This window comes from Drosophila innubila (genome assembly GCF_004354385.1).
Source record: "Drosophila innubila isolate TH190305 chromosome 2L unlocalized genomic scaffold, UK_Dinn_1.0 5_B_2L, whole genome shotgun sequence".
Lineage (NCBI taxonomy): Eukaryota > Metazoa > Arthropoda > Insecta > Diptera > Drosophilidae > Drosophila > Drosophila innubila.
In genome coordinates, this window is record NW_022995373.1 from 4,337,130 (window position 1) to 4,357,512 (window position 20,383).

General features: G+C 38.1%; 1 protein-coding gene across 1 annotated transcript in view; it reads left to right on the plus strand.

Moving 5' to 3' along the window:
- The window catches only part of LOC117782646 (hemicentin-1), a 125,050-nt gene that overhangs the window by 61,466 nt on the left and 43,201 nt on the right, over nucleotides 1–20,383 (plus strand). The window contains exons 5-7 of the mRNA XM_034619668.1: nucleotides 2,028–2,234; nucleotides 16,977–17,128; nucleotides 19,783–19,927. Of these exons, the coding sequence (XP_034475559.1) occupies nucleotides 2,028–2,234; nucleotides 16,977–17,128; nucleotides 19,783–19,927 (504 nt within the window). The remainder of the gene's footprint in view (nucleotides 1–2,027; nucleotides 2,235–16,976; nucleotides 17,129–19,782; nucleotides 19,928–20,383) is intronic.

Below are 20,383 nucleotides of genomic sequence, written 5' to 3' on the forward strand. Positions count from 1 at the left end.
TCACGTATTCTTGAGTCATTATGACAAATATAGGCGGGTTTCTAAATGTATAAAAATTTTAAAATTTGAGAAAAAAAAACTAAACCATAGAAAAAAGAAAATGTTTATTGTATTTTAGCACTTTTACGGATAAAACCGTCTGACGGTCATCCGTTTTAAAATAAAAATGAAAAACTAATAAATATTTCTTTTCGAATATATTTATTATATATTAAAAACTTATTTTCTGCCGTTTAAAAAAATATATGATTATTTTCCGATGAACCGTTATTTTCCAGAATTTTGTTAAACATTGAAAATGTGAAAAATACAAAATTTAATTGTGACCAAATAAATTGCAATTTCAATCGCCAAAAAAAATATATTGACTAAGTCTATCGATTTGTGAATCAGACTGCTAGTAGGTAATATTATTCTTTTATGATTTGTAGAAAAATAAAATCCAAAAATACAACTAGAAGTATTCTTAAAAAGCTGAAAACTAAAGAACGTCTGTAGACGGTCTTGTCGGTTTGAGCAGAAAAAAATAGTTAAAATAATATTTTAACTATAATTTTTGTCATTTCTTGCATCGAAAGTTCTTTTTAAGTTGGTAATCACTAATATAACTATAAATATGCAATTTACTTAAATTTAAGTGTCTATTATTTATAAAATATATTAATTTGTAAGCATTTTTAAATGAACAATTGCTTGAGTTGATAGATTCGGTAAAAGCGATGATAAGTTTAGCAGAGATAAAAGTGATGGGACCCCGATTATGTTGCCGACAACATTTAATCAAGAAATCCATTCTATTCCAAAACAATTAGAAAATTGGAAAATTATTGAAAATGATAATTCCGGTGCATTTCTTCAAGATTTAAGCGTCTCATTCAATGCTTCATAAGACACTCAGGCAACAGTTTCACCTAAAGTGTTGGTCCTTTACCCATCGATATAGAAGAATTATTCTCATCTACGACTGCATTCTTTAAGCCTTTCTAAAGCATTCGACCTTCATTGCCCATACTTGGACCAGCTTGTTCCCAAATCCAGTCTACTTCCCGCCCAGTTCTGCTCCAAGATTCAAGGAGTTATCGTTAATTCGGTATTGTGGAAAGATAACAAGTGCTGTAGGCTGGCATCCTTATAAATAAATTAGGATATCACCACTCCTTATAGCCAATTCCAATGAGGAAAGAGCTAAAGCACTGCATAATGGTAGAATTCAGAAGCTATATATAGTAATCAGTTGCCTCCATATAAATGACAATAATCACATTGGGAGGAGTCCTTTTGATGGACGGCCTTATGGGCAGTTACAATCCAAGGACGAAGATAGGAATGCAATGACTTGATCAGCTTATGAATCGCTGGAAACGAGCTGTTCGCCTGATATCAGAAAAAATATGATAATGAAAATCATTTTCCAATTTGGCTGGATAAAAAGGAAACATTTTTTTGAGACCACCATTACAAAAATAAATATATTTTAAGACATCTAGCTTAAAAATATACCTGTAAAAAGGGATTTTCCATTTCATAGTAACGCTCAACTCAAGCAAATGTTAATTTTAAATTGTTTACAAATTAATATATTTTATATTAATTATTTAAATTTAAGTAATTTGCATATTTTTATAATTATATTAGTGATTACTAACTCAAGAAACTTTAGAAGCCATAAATAGCTAAAGTTATCGCCAAAAACACATTTACCCTATATCTACTTATAAAATAAATATCAACTTAATTGAATGACTTTTTCGATTTTGCCTGTTAGAGGGTTAAGGCCCCATATCTATTCATACAGTGGGTTAGGAACCAGTAGCTCGGAAAAAGTTAAACGACTTAATCGTATCAAGATAGGTTAAACAGAGCGGCAGTCATTTTTAAAGCGAGACAAGCTCCTAATAGTATGTAACTGGTATTCCTGAAGTTTGAATTCCCGACTAGTTTTCGTTATAAGAAATGAAGATTTAAGCATCAAAGTTTTCTAAAACTAAACTAACTATTATTTTTTATCTCTTTTAAAATAAACGTAGGTTATCCAACACCATCAGTTAGCTGGTATCGAGATGGAATGGAAATACCAAGCCAAGTTACTTATTTACCAGGAGGAAAAGTTCTTCAAAGTGAAATTTCACTTGGACCTCTTGGAAGAAGTGACTTAAACTCCAGACTTGTTTGCAGAGCAATGAACCATCCTAAAGCATCTGTTGTTGAAGCAGTTGTTCAAATCGACATGAACTGTAAGTTGATATACAATTTGTATACCATTGTACATAAGTTACATAATAAGTATTATAATTTTGACTAAATTTTATCACACAACGACGAATTCGAGGATTTTGATAGGGTTGAGGTCTGCTATGTCCCTTAACTGGATGACATGTTTCCCCAGGATACTTCGTCTGCGTCTAGTCAAGGCTGCGCATTCTACTCTACATGTATTAAGGGTTCCTCTTCAATGTCACAGTAGCGGAATTTTCCGTTACTTACTAAACCTATTTTGTGTAGGTGACTTCTCAATCTACGATGCCCGGTCAGCAGACCGGTCAGTGCTCTGAGTCTATTCTTCCCCATGGGAATCAGTTGTTCGAAACGTCTCTGATTATAGTTGCCTATAAGACATTTCAATTGTCGAAGACCTATGGTTTGCTCCGACTCTGGCTGTCTTAGATGTTTTTTTTTTCCTCTCCTGAGATATTCCCGATATGTGTGTCTGCCTGTCAGGACCTATAAGGGAATTATTTGATCCCATTCTCGCCAACTTGTCAGCGGCTTCATTCCCTGCTATATCATTATGTCCCGGGATCCACCTGAGGGTCAGCCTGTTCAGTGTTCCCAGATGATCTAGCTTAGACCGGACCTCCTGGACTACTTTTGACGTCATTCTCGACTTTATACGTGCATTTATTGCCGCCTGACTGTCTGATAGGATAGCAATATCTCTATTACGATGGTTACGTCTTAGGCTAAAGTCTGCACACCTCACTATTGAACAGACCTCAGCCTGGAATATGCTGGTGTATTTCCCTAGAGACTTGTGGTAGGATATCCGAGGGCCTACAACCACTAGGCCAGTGCCCTGGTGCGTAAGTTATCCATCGGTGTACGACTTAATGGTGTGCGGCTTCATGTGGTGGATTTCTTCTAATGAAGTCCAGTCCCCTTTGCTACTTAGGCTCACGTTGAAGTTTTTATCGGACAACTGTTCAACTTACATCTCATCCCTAGGTAATAGTATTGGGGGTAGTTCTCCCGATAGTGTCTCGACAAACTTATTGCTAAGGGCGTAGTCTATTCCTTTCTTTGCATCCTTAGCAAGGTTGCTTTCTTTTGTAGCCCAATAACATGATGGAGTGCCGTGAGCTCCATTGAGACTTCAATGGCCGTTGTCGGACGGGTTCGCATTGATCCCGGTACATACGCAGGCCAGTCTTTGCAATTTTTGCATTTGTTTTTGTACTGTGCTCAGACGTACTGTGTCACCCCAGGCGAATGCTCCGTATGTGAGCATCGGCCTTACTACCGTTAGGTACAGCCAACTGATTATCTTTGGAGAAGTACCCCACGAATTTCCGGCTATACTACAACATGTACAAAGCACTTTGGAGCACTTTGATCGTATTCTGAACGTGTGGAGCAAAGCTTAATCTGCTGTCGAAAGTCACGCCGAGATATTTGACCCCCTTACTTGCCTCTATTATGCTTCCCGAGAGCCTTATTTGCTTTAGTCTCTGTAACTTGTAACGTCTCGTAAAGGGTACGATGGCAGTTTTGCCTGGGTTAAGATTGAGGCCAACCTCAGTACAACAGTCGCTTGTCATCTTCAGCCCTAGCTGGACTATGTCACTGAGTCCTTCTTCAAATTTGCCTCGCGCAATGATAACAATGTCATTAGCGTAGCCCTGACATTGTATCCCTTTATTAGCTAGTCTTTTGAGGAGCTCATCTACCATAAGCTTCAAAGAAGTGGAGATAATACAGCCCCTTGAGGACATCCTTTTGTGGTTGTTACTGTAACTGTACTTTCATGTATAGTTGCCGTGACTTTCCTGGATCTTAGCAGAGAGAAGATCCATCTGCAGGTGGTATGATCCAGACCCCTCCTAAAAAAGGCATAATTTGATGCGTTGTCAAAAGCACCCTCTATGTCTAGGAAGGCACAGATAGACTCCATCTTATTAGCAACTGCAGCGCTAAGGACGCGTTGTAGTTAGTACAGTGCAGTGTCGGTAGAGCGACCCGCTCTATATGCATGCTGTGTCGGCTGGAGCGGACTTTGCATTAGACGAGTGCTTTTAATTCTGTGGTCCACCAACATTTCCAACGTTTTCAATAAAACGATGTTAAGCCTCCCCGCCTTGGGGATGAAGTCCACCCTAGCTCTACTCGATGCGCTCGGTATGTGTCCGAGTGCAAGGCTACTAACCATAATCTTCCTGAGGATCGATAGGAGTTTGCCCTGTTCTTGCTGCAGGAAAATTGGGTATATGCCATCTTGGCCCACTGATTTGTAGGGCTGGAAAGTTCCAATTGCCCACCTTAATCGTTCTGATGTGACCGTTGATTTTTCAATACTTCAATCGTCGGTCTCTGGCCTAAATCGTCTTTCTTGCTCGAGGTTTCCTTGTTCCAAGGAGATGCTCCCCGGGAAATGTGTTTCGTACAGGAGCTCGTACTTTTGCATATTGCTACAAGTAAAGCTTTGTTGTCCCTACGCTTCAAAGCTAAGTTTGCCTCAGGCGCCCGTTTTGATGGTGCTCTATGGAGCCGAGCGCTCTCATACGTACTTCCTATGCTCTCACAGAAGTCTCTATAGTTCTTCCGTTTGGCTTTCCGGATCTCCTTGTTGTAGGAGGTAATAATCCTACGTTCCGTCTCTCTTCGCTCTGTTGAAGAGGTGAGTCCTAGCTTTTCAAGGCTATCGTTCCACCACGGGGTATCTTTTTTTTTTCGTTTCTTTCCCAGAGGGCAGCTTCTTTCGTATGCATTGTTAATGATACTGTTCAGTGTCACCGTACAGCTTTTTCTATCTCTAGTGTTCTAGGGTTTCCGACATTTCCAAGTTCAAGATTATATTTAAATATAAAATCCATAAGGGACTGACCACGTTGGTTCGTGTCTGTACTACCATATACCTGATGATGGGAATTTGCATCACACCCGATAATGAAGGGTAGATGCTCATCTCGGCAGTATTCCACCAGTCTGACAACTTCTGGTGGAGGGCAGGCTCCATCCCCTGCAAAATACGCCGACACTACAACTGTTGTTTGGGTGTTGGTGGGTGAATATCCTGGCCAGGACGGCCGAGGCCACTTTGGCGTGGTGGATATTCACCTGGGCTAGCCCTGTGTTTATGGACTTGACTCCAAAAGCTCTGGCGACTGAGGACGGGATGCACTCGAGTCGCCGCTTTTTCCTTTATGCTGAGCTCCTCTTCAAGCTCAGGGGATGCCATGCCTTCTTCATCTTCCATCGCCCCATCCCATAACAGCTCCAGTGTTACGTCTGCAGATTCTCATCCTCGGCTAGGTTGATGGACCCTCGCGTACGATAACTGGGGTCGCCATCGGGTGGGGTCGATGTTATGGAGTCAGCTGGGGCGGGCGGAGCCCTCAAGCCATCTGCCTGCTCTGGTGCGGCCGGTGCGCTTTGCCCGCCGCCTTTGTCCTTCTTCTTCAAGCCGCAGTCGGGTATTTTCCCGAAGCGGAAGAAGACCTGGTGTCCCCTTGAAGTGATCTAGTCCTTGCATACCTCGTCAACTCAAATGACGAGGAGTGCACCGCCTCCCTCGTTACTTCTGAAGAGAGCTCTCCATGTGTCGGTGTTCAACTTGTTTTGGTTCCTCAGCAGAGGCTATTGGGTGGAATAGCACAATGCTATGGGGCGACGGTATGTCGTCTCCCATCCTGGCGTCAAGACCACAGTCTGGACGCCACGGTCATCAGCAAGTCTACTGCAATCTCGTCACTGCAGTCAACTACCAGGTGTCTAACCCGGTAGTGTATGCCATTGAAGGACACCGCGGTGTCCCATCCTGTAGAGACCTCGTCCAGGATGAGCTCTTCTAGCGTGGAAAGCTCCCCTTTTTCGCAACCTTAGCGAAGGAGGAGGCTTGGAGGATTGGTGGGCGCTAGAGAGAAAGACTTCTCTCCAAGTGCTGCTGATGCTGCTTGCGACGTGCTTGGGCGCTCATCTAAAATTTCCTGTCCGATGGGGGTTTAGCGCGCTGCTTGACCTTTTTGGAGCCGACGTACTGACTTGTGTCTCCGGTGCTGCCCGTGGCTCCTTTGCCTTTGCTAAGGCCTCAGGCGATGTGAAGGATGGTCTACCACATTGGGCCGTTCCCTGTCAAGGGTTCGGTCTTCAAAGTGTCTTGCAGCACTTGCCGCTGGGAGATCCAACGGATATTTTAAGGAATTAATTGTTTTCATGCTTCTTGGTCCCACGAGAGCTGAGAATGGAGCGGTGCGTCTAAGCAGAGATCCCCATACCCGGGTAAGGCTGTTTAGAACAGACGGTCGCCACTTGTGTGAGCCCACCGTTCACGACTGAGCTAGCTGCTAACCCGGGCCCCCAGCCAGGCTGACTCTCGGCACGGTTCGAATAACAGCCTTAGTCCGGCCCGGGATGAGATGAAGGGTAAGGATGGGGGTAGGTACTTGTGGGGGGAGTTTGGGAAGTGTGAGGCTATGCTTTGTAAGGTGGCAACACAAACACCATGTCAATACGGTAGTCAGTATCGTACCCGCTGATTGTCCGGGACTGCTTATTGCGATGTGGTCTCGCTTTACGCAGCTAACCTCCCCGAAGGGTGGCCGTTCGCTATCCGCAACACGCGACCAGCCTGGTGGCCTCAGCTGAGCCTTTTCCGAACTATCCCACAAGTTCTTCAGACCAGGTATATAAAACTTTTAAATAAAAATATAAATAAAAACTAAAAAACTTCACTGTGCGCAAAAAGGGTGAGCTATCACGAACATAATAAAAACTTATTTCGCAGTGCCGAATGCCAAGCTAGTTTGTAAGTTAGGACTAAGCCATTCGATCGGTATATTTCCATATTAGCTGTATATATTGCTAGTCGCCTTTCGCACTCTTCGTGCAGCTTTCGCGAACTGTCGTCCGCAGTGATAGCAGATGTTTCAACAATTGCAAAGAGAATAGTAAGTTTTAAATAAAATTATATTAAATTTTACCCTATCAATTTGAAACAGACGAAACAGTTATAACAAAGCTGGGTGTGGACATAAGATTTGACACAAGCGAAGGAAAAGTGCTCAATATTTAGCTGGCGGCGAGCGAATATCAGTATTGCCAAGGCAACACACAAAAATAACCAAAATTATGATGGTAGCTCTGTTACGTCAGTTGTGCTTTGTTTACATTTTTAAAACGCACAACTGATTAAATTACATTGAGGAGGTATAGGGAATGGAAAATTACAAAAGTGTAGGATATTTAGTGTGTTATATGTAGTTCAAGTAGGAAAAATATTGAAAGCAAAAGTTATGTGTGTATTTTTATATTTTATTAATAAAAATTATTAATTATATATAATTTGGGCCGACAGATTGTTTTAGTCTTAGCTAATATTCTTGCAATTTTATCCGGGTTGAAAAACTCCAGACGTCTTTGTTTTGTTTTCAAATGAATAAAAGCCATTTTTAGCTTGTCAGGCGTAAAATGTTTAAACAATTCCATATTTTCGCAGCCACCCGAGCTTAAAGCTAGCAGTGTTGAAAAGTTACAATTTCTTGATCTGGCAACTCTGTATTATCCGTTCTCCGAACTAACCAGCTATACCAGTGCCTATACACACGACGCACATTTGTTTTTGTTGTGCACATATTATATGGAAGTGTGTGAGCTTACACATTAGTAAGCTCCTAGTGCGCATTGACAAATTACACAAAAAATTGTTGACTTTTCGTTTTCCGTCCCTTTCGATCCTTTTAAACAAAAACAATCTTACGCATTCGCTCTCTTTCTTTTCATTTGCCTTATTGTTTCGTATACACTGAAAACGGAAAACTATACTTGTCTTACGCATCTATTCTATTCCCATTTTTTAATTTGTAATTTAATTTTTCACTTGAAGAAACATGTTCCTATTTTTTTCCAGTGTACACATTACAACAACAAAAATTTAAGTTACATGTGTGCGATTTATTTTATTTGTATTGGTGCGGGCACATCCATAACGCAGCTTTGAGCACCTCTGTTTTATGTTATACTTTACCTACATCGATTAGCTAAGTGCAAATCACACAAATACTTAGGGTATTCACTTCACAGTGGCAGCATTGCAACGTTTACATGTGCATTACTGAAATTGTGAGCATTCCCTTACGTTTCAGTTCTGCCCAGGAATTTGTATTTCAGATTTATCAGGGCTGCAACAGAATTCGAAACCAATCGAAAATCTCCCAAGAATGTATGGAGATTTGAGAGATTTTCGAAAATCTCCCAAGAATGTATGGAGATTTGAGAGATTTTCAGTTGGTTTCGTTTTCTGTGCCACACTTGAATAATTTCGTTTGATTATGTTTGAGCTGCCTGGTAATCGAGATGCTAGAGGTGACGATCTACGTTCAAAAGTCGCCGGTTCAAATCTGGAAACTCTTTTAATGTCTTTTATTTATCTTTATTCCATGCTTCCATTAGGTAGGTAAGTGTGGTGAAACGGTATAAACACCAGCCCTACAATTGGAGCTTTGTGCCGTTTTGATCCACAGTATGAAACTGAATGAAAACCGGCTGTGACTGCGATAACTATAACCACTTGCTGTGGTTAAGAAATCTCAGAATTTGGTTTGGTGCGATGTTGCTTACATCGCTCAGTGAGTCTAGTGTGTACTTCCCGAGTACCGTACGTCTACTTCTGCTGAGTGCTGGTTAGTGAATGAGTAGATGCTCCGGTGTTTCCACTTCCCGTTCGTCTTTACAGCTACGACAGTGTTGGTTGAATGGTAGTCTTGTTTTCATGGCATGTGTTCTTATTTGCCAGTGTCCTGTTAATGTGGCCGTTAGTCTGGCAATGTCATTTCTCGACTTGCAGAGTAGAAAAGAATGCCACCTTCGAGTGCACGAGACTTCGCGCCAATAGAAGTTTGGCTGCCTCCAATATTGCTTGATAGCCCACTCATCTCTAGACGGTATCCTGGTTTTGAATTTTTGTTCAAAATTTGTCTTGGCGACCACATGGTCAGTCTTGGTGGACGTTCCTATGCGTGTCTTCTGTAGTATCCATTATTCCCTTCTAACCAGCTATCAGACTCTCTGAGTCTAAAGGCAGCGTGCGCTGCGATGATTTCAATGTGTATTTCGATTAGCATTAAGTTCAGTATAATTATTTACGCTTTATTTATTAAAATAATCAGTTTTGTCAACTCTTCGGCTCATAAAAAATCAAAACTAGCCTTTGAAAAAGGCTAAAAATAGCCAGAAAATTTTTTTCGTAGCTAAAGAAACCGCAACGGTAGTGAAAAGCTATTTTTTTTTTATTAAGTCAGCATTTTTAAAAACTTCGTCAAACATATCCTCTTCTCCAGCTGAACTTATGTACGTCTGATTTGTCCATATCTTTTTAGAATTACTGCTGGCACTTCATAATCATGACAGCTTTTGTTATCCCATAGTTTTCACATTTGACTGAACACTCTTTGCACCTCTGCGTTCGACCAGGGCAGCGAAAAAAGGCTTAGCGCAATTGATGCCAGTGTCGAATATCTTTTATATCCTTCTGCATTCACGTAGTTGGACACTTCGCCCCAAAAGCTTGCGGTATCCTTTAAATTGGACCACTTAATAAGGTGGACGTTCGCGTATTGGAATAGAATCTCTTCAAAATTGGTTGATTCCACTTTAAAGTGCTCGAGAATGTTCACAATTTCCGCCTTATTGGCCCATAATATTTTGTCGACGGAAAATAAATCAATTTCCTGGAGGATTTAAAAAATTGTCAGGCAATCTGAAAGAATTTGAAAATTTAATAAAAAAAAAAATTATTACAATTACTTCATTATCATATACCTCTGCTTGAGCTCATTAATTAATGCGATAGTTGGAACATTTCAAACGAATTTCTGTCTCAATATCGTTCGAGATTTTTTCCTTATACTATTTGAGCTTTGTGCCGAATGCATATCCTAAATAGGAATCGTGCTTAACAAAATGTTGAAAATCGTTTTTTAAAATATTAATATTGACATTAGGGGGAATGATTTTGCATTTATGTGAATTTATTGCATATACGAGATCATTTAAAAGTTTGCTTGAGTCTCCGTGCTTGTTTAAAAAATTTTGTTGATGTACTGCATTTGAGCTAGCACTGGCTGCAAGAATAGCAGATACAAATGATTTACATCATCATTAAAAAGTTTGTGCCTTCAAACATTTTTCATTTGTTGCAGCAATGCTGAATTGGAGCTTTAGCTTAATCCATCGCTGCAGAATTCGGCTAACCGCAGCTTCAATCGACAGCCACCTTATGTCGCAAACTCGAGGTATTTTGAGGGGTTCCTAAAAAAAACATGTTATTCATATTCAAAAAAATATATATGTAAAAATAGAGTACAACACCACAGTACACATACTACAGACAAACGCATGTTAATTAGATATGAACAGACAAAATTGTTAAAGTCGAACAATACAAAACATATGTCGCTGATACATTTTTTTGTAATCTGACTGCCTTTTTGCGCTTTTGGAAAACCAATTATATGTTTCGTAAACAAGATACAAGATAAGGCTTCGGGTAAAAATTGCTTACAGGCACTACTAACAGCCAATTGCAGTGAATGGCAAACACATTTCATCAAAATTAAGGACGGAACCTTTTTCTTTAACTCTGTGTAAAAACTTTGTTTAGAACCAACCTTAACACTCACGTTGTCCGTGCCGATTCCAATCAAATTCGCAGGGTTAATTTCAAGTTGCTCCGTTCCTGGCAGAGGCTGTTCACTATCGTTTTCAAGTCGCCTTCCACAAGCGGGACTTGGGATAAAAATATGGAGACCATGATGCTCCGTGTTGAACTAAAATAGTTTATGGCAACACCTATATAGAATGTAATCAAGATTAATTGTGTTCTTGATAGAACGATTTGCATTATAGCTTACCAAGTGTCTTGCAGAAACTTATATCTGTACTCTCATCAAGCAACAAGCTATACTTGGTATCACCGATATCCTCTTTTAGTAGCTCTATAAAGTTTGAAGCCAAAACTTTTTATATAATGCTCGTGCATTTCGGCCTGTGAAGCTTCATAGCACTGCCATCTTGATATTTGGTTGCGCACAACAATCCCAAATGATCAATTGGACTGACAGATGAATGAGTGGCAATATATAAACATAATTCAGCCTCTTGTTAGCGGGTTTTTATAGAAACAGTTGCAACAAACGCTATTTTGTTCGTCTGGGCAAATGAAGCTAAAGAAGACTTATGCTTTGCTGTCTTGGTATGTGCGTGTAAATCGGAAAGTTTTGCATTAATGCTAGACTTGCAATATTTGCAAAAGCATTTTCCATCATCGGCTGCATCTAAAGCCAGCCAATCTTTAGGTTCAGGGTCTTGCATCCAGGCATGACGCGGTTTCTGCTTGCATATTTTACGCATTTTTAACTTATACTTGCGATCGGCTTAAAAATTGTGAAATACCTCGTTAGTAATGGTATACAGCTCGATTTAATTGATTTCATAGTTAAAATCGATCAAAAAATTTGTGTTTTTTTTACATATCGATGTTTTTTTGCCATTCAAACGGAAAAAATACTAAAAAGTATTTAAGTGTGGCATCGTAAAGCATAAAAAAAACATGATGTTTTTAAAAAGATAAAATTACGCCAGTTTCGCTTGGAAAATAGGTATAATTGCCTCTAGCCGCTATTTTCGAATTTTTCCCGCACTTGCCAATTGCAGCCCGCTATATATAGCGGGAAAATAGCTAAATTGGCAACACTTTAAATAATTTAGTTTTTTGGTGTTCCGACTTGCAAAATAATTTGTCGGTGGCAATGTTAAATTTTCAATGAAAATTTTTCATACAATCAAATAAATGCATTTGTGTCGTGACGTCACTAAACAAGTGTTGTCAAAACTTTTACACTAAAATATGCCAATAATACTAAATTTCGATTGAAATTATCGACTTTCAATCGTGTTTTTTATCATCTACACATGGGCATATGTGCCTGACTTTTCGTAGTCAAGGGTTTGGGTCTAGCACCCTGGCAGGAAATTTGTCAGTTCACGTTGCTGTTGTGACGTCTCGCACATGTGCCCACTGCCATGCTGCCACTGTCAAGTGAAAGCCCTAACTGTCTCTTTTTGGGCAGCATTGCCATAGAACACATATAATATTTTAATAATATGTTGTTTAATAAGATTTGCAAAACTCATTTTACAGATCTACAAAAAAGTACTGGGTCAAAAAATGTATCAGAGCGATCACCAGGAAGGAACATTTTTGATTCAATTGATCAGCGAGCTTGAGCACAAGTGACTACCGAATGTCATTTAAGCAATGGCCACGTTTATCAGGAAACGTGAAAATAGGTAGTCACTTAATCAATCCCCAGAAAACATGTCACTAAATAACCAAAATTTTATATCATGGTGAACGCTCTGATATATTTTTTGTTAAAGCCTACTATTTAACAAGTTATTATATGAGAACAACTGAAGCGGTGGAATATTGTTCAAAGTAAGGAAAAACATTACCCTGGGGAAAAGCTGTAGATTTGTAAATGTGTCAGGCACGACTATCATAGAATGGACGGTGAAACATGTGCTCTTATATATAAGTCCAGTATACTTAAACTGCAATCATTGGCAAAGAGATTTCGATAAGCTCAGCGACCTCCTTCAGCAGAACGAGTTGTCAAAGTAAATTATAATTGAAGATCTCAATGCGCGCATAGCAAACGAGCAAGTCGAAACGGAAGACACTCATGCGGAATGTAGATTTGCTCACCTGCCCAGAGCGGCCATAGGCAGGACCCTAGAGCGAAATGGAAGAAAATTGATACAACTGTGTGAATCCTTTAATCTAAATGTGTTGAATGGAAGGACACCCAGCGATCAGGAAGGCATTCTTACATATAAAAGGGCGCAGGCTGCCTCTGCTATAGCATAATTAATTAACGGTTATGCATAATTATACGGTTTATGGCATAATTATACTATTGGATCACTTGCCTTTGGTGCTAAGTGTCGTCATAATCTCGGACTAACAAACACAGAATAAAAGAATGCAGCTTCTCCCAAAGCTAATTGTACTATGTGCGACTTTAAACCGACTTTAATGAAGTGAGGGACTGTTAGGCTTATTAGAGACTGGTCAGAAAATTAAACGGAACAGAAGGACACAAAAGCATAAAGACAAACGCCAACATATTAGCAACCCATTTTAAAAACCATTTGCATTGCCGTGTACTGAACTCTGGGAACTGGATTGAGCAATAGACCTGGCAGAAGTAGTGACAGCAATAAGGCGAAGCAAACAGTATTTACAAAATGCAACTCCCCAATCACTGCGGACGGCAGTTCGCGTTAGTGACGAAAGCATCACGAAGGGTGCGAAAGGCGACTAGCAATATATACAGCTAAGTTGGATAATTTGCTACGACTGTCCGATCAGATCGAGTTATATACCGATCGAAAGGTTTAGTCCTTACTTACAAATTTTTCTAATTCACCTGGGTCATGTGATACGGGGGTGTAAGTGGGAGGGGAAAACTTTATAGGTGTGGTTGAGGGCTTTTATGCGTACCTTTAAACCGTTTTTCTAAAATACTCAGCTAACATTTTACAGGTGATATAATGTGTTAAGCTTACATTTTGGCGATTTCTGACAAAACGGCTCTAACGATTTCTGTTAAATTTTAATATGTTGTAAAACGTACAATTTCGCGCTTTTTTGTTATGTGAAACATGAATTTTGGTTGAGGGGCTTGGAAGATATTACCTGTTAAGTGAATAAATACATTTTTCTATCGGTCGAAAATCACGTTTTAGTACGAAAATCTTTTTGTTTTATGAGGTATCTCAACCAAACTTATACAATACGCATTTAACATGGTTTTATATATCCTGACCAAAGTTGGTTCAAATCGCACCACTATATCATATAGCTGTCATAGGACCGATCGGTCCAATATTAAGTCTTAGTAAAAAAAACCTCTACACGATGTAAAAGTCTAGTGACGAAAGCAATTTCTAGCACCAAAATTTCTGATATCCAATTTTTTGACAAACAAAATTCAGTTTAATCTAAAAATTTTAAATAAAAATATAAATATATAAAAAAAAAGCTTACAAGCTTTTAGGGTACAATCTCGGACAAGAGAGCTATTTAAAAGACAGCTTACAAACACGCGGCATATCGCTCACTTTTCGGGCAAGAACAGAATTGATTCATCTAAATTATGTTCCCCATAGCTCAACATCAGACCAATGCTCATTATGTAATTTACACGAAAGAGAAGACATTAGGCATTTCCTGGCACGCTATCCCATTTTAGGAGAGATACGACAACCCACAAAAAAAACCTCTACACGAGGTAAAAGTCTAGTGACGAAAGCAATTTCTAGCCCCAAAATTTCTGATATTCAATTTTGGGACGAACAAAAATTAGTTTAATATAAAAATTTTAAATAAAAATATAAATTAATAAAAACAAATATTCGGCCGGTGCTACAGCCGAGCATACTCGACTGTCGGAGAACCCGTACTTACTATGGAAAAAACTAAAAATTAAAAAAATATTTAGTTAACTTAAATGCATATTCTATCATATTGGTTACAATGCCTCATAAAACATAAAAAAATTTTCATACTAAGACTTGATTTTCGATCGATCGGTCCTATGGCAGCTATATGATATAGTGTTCCGATTTGAACCAACTTTAAACAGGGTATATAAAACCAAGTTTTATGTATATTCAATCATTTTGGTTACGATATCTCATTTAACAAAAAAGTTTTTCATACTAAGATTTGATTTTCGCCCGATCGGTCCTATGACAGCTATATGATATAATGGTCCGATTTGAACCACCTTTGGACAGGATATATAAAACCAAGTCATATGCTTTTTGTATAGGTTTGCTTTAGATATCTCATAAATCAAATAAGTTTTTATACTAAGACTTGATTTTAAAGCGATAGTTCCTATGGGCGCTATATGATATAGTGGTCCGATTCAAAAAAGAAATAAACTTGACCTGCCTGCTATATAGGGGAATCTACATACCAAATTTGGGGTCACTAGCTTTAAAATTGTTCTTATAATTTGGATATGAAATTTTTTTTTTTGATTTGTGGGCGATAAAGGGGGCGTTGCCGAATTTTGAAGCAAACTTGATCTGCTTGCAATATAGAGGAACCAACATACCAAGTTTGGTGTCTATCTCTTATAGTCTCTGAGATCTAGGCGCTCATACAGACGGACATTGCTTTATCGACTCCGCTATTGATGCTGATCAAGAATATATATACTTTATAGGGTCTGCCACGCCTCCTTCTGCCTGTTACGCACATATTCGTTAAAACAAACCCAATAGACCCCTGTACTTTTTTTAAGTACGGGGTCTACAAAAACGAAAATTGGGATTGCATTGTGCGCAAAAAGGGCGAGCATCATTGTACACAAGAATTACTTTTTGCGCAGTGCCGAATGCCAATTTTCTTCTTTTTTTTTACCTCGTGTAGAGGTTTTTTTGTGGGATATCAGAATTTTTTGCAATTGCTTTTGCTTTTGACATTGTAACTTTATCATTAATGCAGGCAGATAGAAAAATATGTAAATTTATTAGTTGAAATTCTTTTATTTTTAAAAATAAAAATCGTCTTAAAACAAAACTAAACGGTCTGGCAACTCTGAATATCTCAGCTCTGAGAAACAAAACAAAACTGTCTGGCAACGCTTGATATTTCAGCAACGCAAAATAAAACAATATTGTCTGGCAGCACTAGTTATTTGTGCAATGCAAAGCTGTCAGCTATACACTCTCAAGCTCTGGCTGCTACGCCTGCCTTGATGCTGCTGTCCTCTCTTAATACTTTTAAGAAAATATATATTAAGTTAACAGGTAATATCTTTCAAGCCCCTCAACCCAAAAATTTATGTTTCCTATACCAAAAAACGTTCTACAACATACTCAAACATACTTATCTGTAAAGTGTTTTCTTGAGTACTTTAGATAAAAAGTTTAAAGGTAAGCCTTAAATCCCTCTAACACACCTTTCTAATGATATATAGGACATATCTGTAGCTTCAAACGCAAACTGCCGTCCGCAGCCATTACATTTTGGAGAGAGTCGATTGTCAACGGGGGAAATATTAGAAACTTTAAGTGACAGGAATAGGCAAGCCCTAAGAAGCTTTCTGAAAGATGCAATTAGTTACAGAGACGATTATGTGATCGACCTTGGAGATTAACCAGAGGATGAACGGAAGGCTGTAGCAACTAGCGAAAGCCGTGAGCGGTGGGCAGTGCGGTTTCTTGCGTTAATATGTAAAATATGCACTGAAAATATTTTTCAACTTTGACCGACAACCCTAAATTAACCAGTAAGCCTATTAAGCATCAAATGCTTTTTAAATTTTGAAAATATCTTCACTGGCTCAAAAGATATTATTTTTGCAACGCAAAATGAGGATCTGTCCCACTGTGCGACGTAGTACGACAGTCTCCGTTCCAGACAATATCAATTTTGGGCAAAAGGCTAAGAGCCAAGCCTTATACTACATGTATTTATTTTCTTTTTGTAAATGTATTATTGTAGATAATAAGATAAAATAAATAACAACTACTACTACTACTAGAACTGAAGGTAGCTGATGCACATCAAAGTAACATTCAATTTTTATAACACATGCTCATATAATGCTCAATAAAATCATAGCAAATGATCTCCCAACTAAGGTGCTATTTCTTATTTAATTTTATCTGACTGTCTTAATTTACAGTTTCTCCATTAAATATACGATTATTGGGCGCTTATCAACCTCTATCAGCTGGACGCAGATACGATTTACTATGTCAAAGTGCTGGATCCAGACCGCCAGCCGTAATCACATGGTGGCAAAACGGCATCAGATTGGAAAAGACTACTGAAACTGTAAGTTTATCATAATAGATTTTTTGTACACCAGTTTATGGTCAACTACAAGGACAATTAAATACAAAAAAATGTGTGTAAATATAATCGGTAAGCCTCATGGATTTATGAAATTATTCCCATGCATGCGCCACCGATATCTATCCATAAATATATAAGACTCTTTGTCCTGACTGAATAACTAACTGATTGATCATTGTGGAGACAAAACCATAAGCCCAAGAAAGCTGAAATTTTCATACAACGTAGCTGACATTTTAGAATCAAATTTCACAATTGTATATAGATTTGGAATTAAAAATAGCTTGGTATTAACCAAACTTATAAAATGTAAATTTTTAACGATATTTTACATCCTGATCAAATTTGGTCAAAATCGGATTACCCTATCCTTAGATGCCATATTAACAATCGGTTAGAAATTAGCATGAACACTTATTCTGTTTCTTAAGATGTGCTAACTAAACTCATACATTGTATCTTTGAGACTGCCTGTTACATCCTAACCAAATTTGGTCAGTATCAGATTACTATATCATATAACTGGTATAGGCACAATCGATTGCAAATTAATCTTCAGTTTTAAAAACTTTGTTGTTTTAACTAAACCCAGATAATGACTTTTTTCGCCGAATCTGCCGTTTTTCACTCCAAATCCACTCTAGTAATGAAAGATGCGAATGGCGACAAGCAATATATACAGGAAGAATGAAATATTTGCTACGACTGTCCGATCAGACCAAGTTATATACCGATCGAAAAGTATAGTGTTCTCTAACAAATTTGCATACTTTGACTTTTGGTAGCTTAGCTTCGTGTCGGCAAGATATTATTAATTAATTTTATATATACATATTACCAGCGCCGTTTCGAGGGGGGGGGCAATTGCCCCGGGCGCTAAGATATTAGGGGCGTCTATATTTTAAAAAGAGTTTGAACTTGGAAAAAATATGAGGGGTTGAGCCTGAAAACAAATAAATCAGAAAACGAAAAGTGCGAAAACAATTTTATTATGTGGCTGCAGATGATAGCAAAAACATACCAGAAACTGCTACATTTCGAATTCCATTTTTAGAATCAATCGACCCCATCATTTAGCAACTAAAATTGAGATTTGAGGCATTTTTTATTGTTTCTGATGATTTGAATTAACAAACAGGACTTTAGCACTAAATCCAAATTGAACAGTAAACTTGAAAAGCATAAAATAAATTTGACAACGATTTTTTAAAGATTCACATCACATCCTTCACATCACATCAGCATTAGCACATCGTTTATTTAGCAAACTTCAAATAAATTTAAACCACTTACGATTATCAATTGGACAAGATAACTTAGCAGTCTCCGTTTGCTATCAATCGAATATCTCCAAATATGGGTAAAGTAATTTATGATTTTGCTTTCATAAAAGCTAACAATTAATACCTCAAATCAATTTTACAATTTTAGAAATAACAAACCATTATAAAATTAAAGTTTAAAATTCTTAATTTTATCATGTATTTTTAAAGTATGTATCCAGGATGGTATTGTTAAATTCAGACAATATGCCGATAAAATAACAACGACTCAGCATTTTAAAAGTCAAAGAAGTCTCAAATATTTGATTTAACTAAAAAAAACAAGGGCTGACGTGGTCCTGGCCGAATTTTAAAATTAACTTCCGATAGGTCAACATCCTAAGAGTATTGTCACCAAATTTGGTTCCTCTAACTCGAATAGTCTCGGAGATAAAAGTGTTAAAACTGCTAACTAGCTAATTATCATGTTATACATTTTTATTGTAGTAACATTTAATTAATTTTAGTAAAAATTTTTGACACTGGAGTTGTCAATTTAATATGTTTTTGAAGGAATTATCTTTGTTTTGTTTATTTGCTTAAAAAATGTGTTGCTAAACATAAAATTGTAGGGGTTGGAGGGGGCGCCGACAAAATCTTTGCCCCGGGAGCAACTTTTCGTCGCAACGGCGCTGCATATTACTTATAGTCCAAATTCATTATTTTCATTTTTATACCCGTTGCTTAAATAATAAGTAAAAGGGTATATTGTGCTCGTTGGAATGTGTGTAACAGGGAAAAGGAAGCATCTCCGACCCCATAAAGTATATATATTCTTGATCAGCATCAACAGCCGAGTCGATATAGCCTTACCCGTCGGTCTGTCTGTCCATATGAAAAAGGATCTCAGGGACTATAAGAGGTAGAGTTACCAAATTTGGCATACATATTTCTATATACCCCACGCAGATCAAGCTTGTTTCAAATTTAAGCCACGCCACCACCGCCTCCGCAAATCGGCATTCGACATTCTTTTTACCAAAAATAACTTTTTTGCGCAATGCCATCGTGCTGACAGCTTTTTAAAAACTGTATAATCAAGAGTCACCATTGATCATAAGAGATATGAGTCTAACTAGAGACTCAAAAAGGACTTAATATTAAATGTTTTGGTCTTCTTCGGTGTAGTTAAGCTTGCCGGTCATCTATGGCAGGACGCCTGCGAAAGGACTATTTTTAGACCTGAGCTAGCTTTCAACACTCTGGTAGAGCTTACTTATTTTAACTTTACACACATCACCTGTCAAGCTACCTATCACTTTTGTAATCTATAACTATGAATTATAATTTGTTTCAATTCTAATATTACAGACTTCTAGTGATGGAAATCAGACTACCAGTACGCTTTCAATAAACTTAAGCAAAACCGATTCAGGAAAATTTCTATCGTGTAAGGCTTACAATCATGCTGTTCCCTCTGACCCCCTTGAAGACGGTTGGAAATTGGACATTCAATGTAAGTATAACAAAAGCTATCTATATCGTACATAAAAATGGAAAGTACGCTTATATTTTAATGGGGTGATATTGCCAATAGTTAACAAATGCTGAACATATTTATATGTACCACAAATATGTTGGTTATAATATATATTTGTAAGAACCCACTACTTTAGAATAAAGTAATTATGAGCGTTTTTTTTTTTTTTCAAATTTACAAATTTTTTGTGCAAATACGGTTACAGGTAAATCAATCAAAATATTGTCCATCGCTTGCTCCAACTTTGACCCATCCGACAAATTTTCGGATACCAACTCGAAAGAACCTGTCGTCTTTTGGGGCAATCCATTTATAGAGCTATTCTTTGCATTCTTCATATGAATTGAGCTTCTGCTGGGACAGGCCATGTGTCATTAACCAGAACAAGTGGTGGTCGGAAGAAACGATGTCTGGAGAATAAGGTGGATGGGG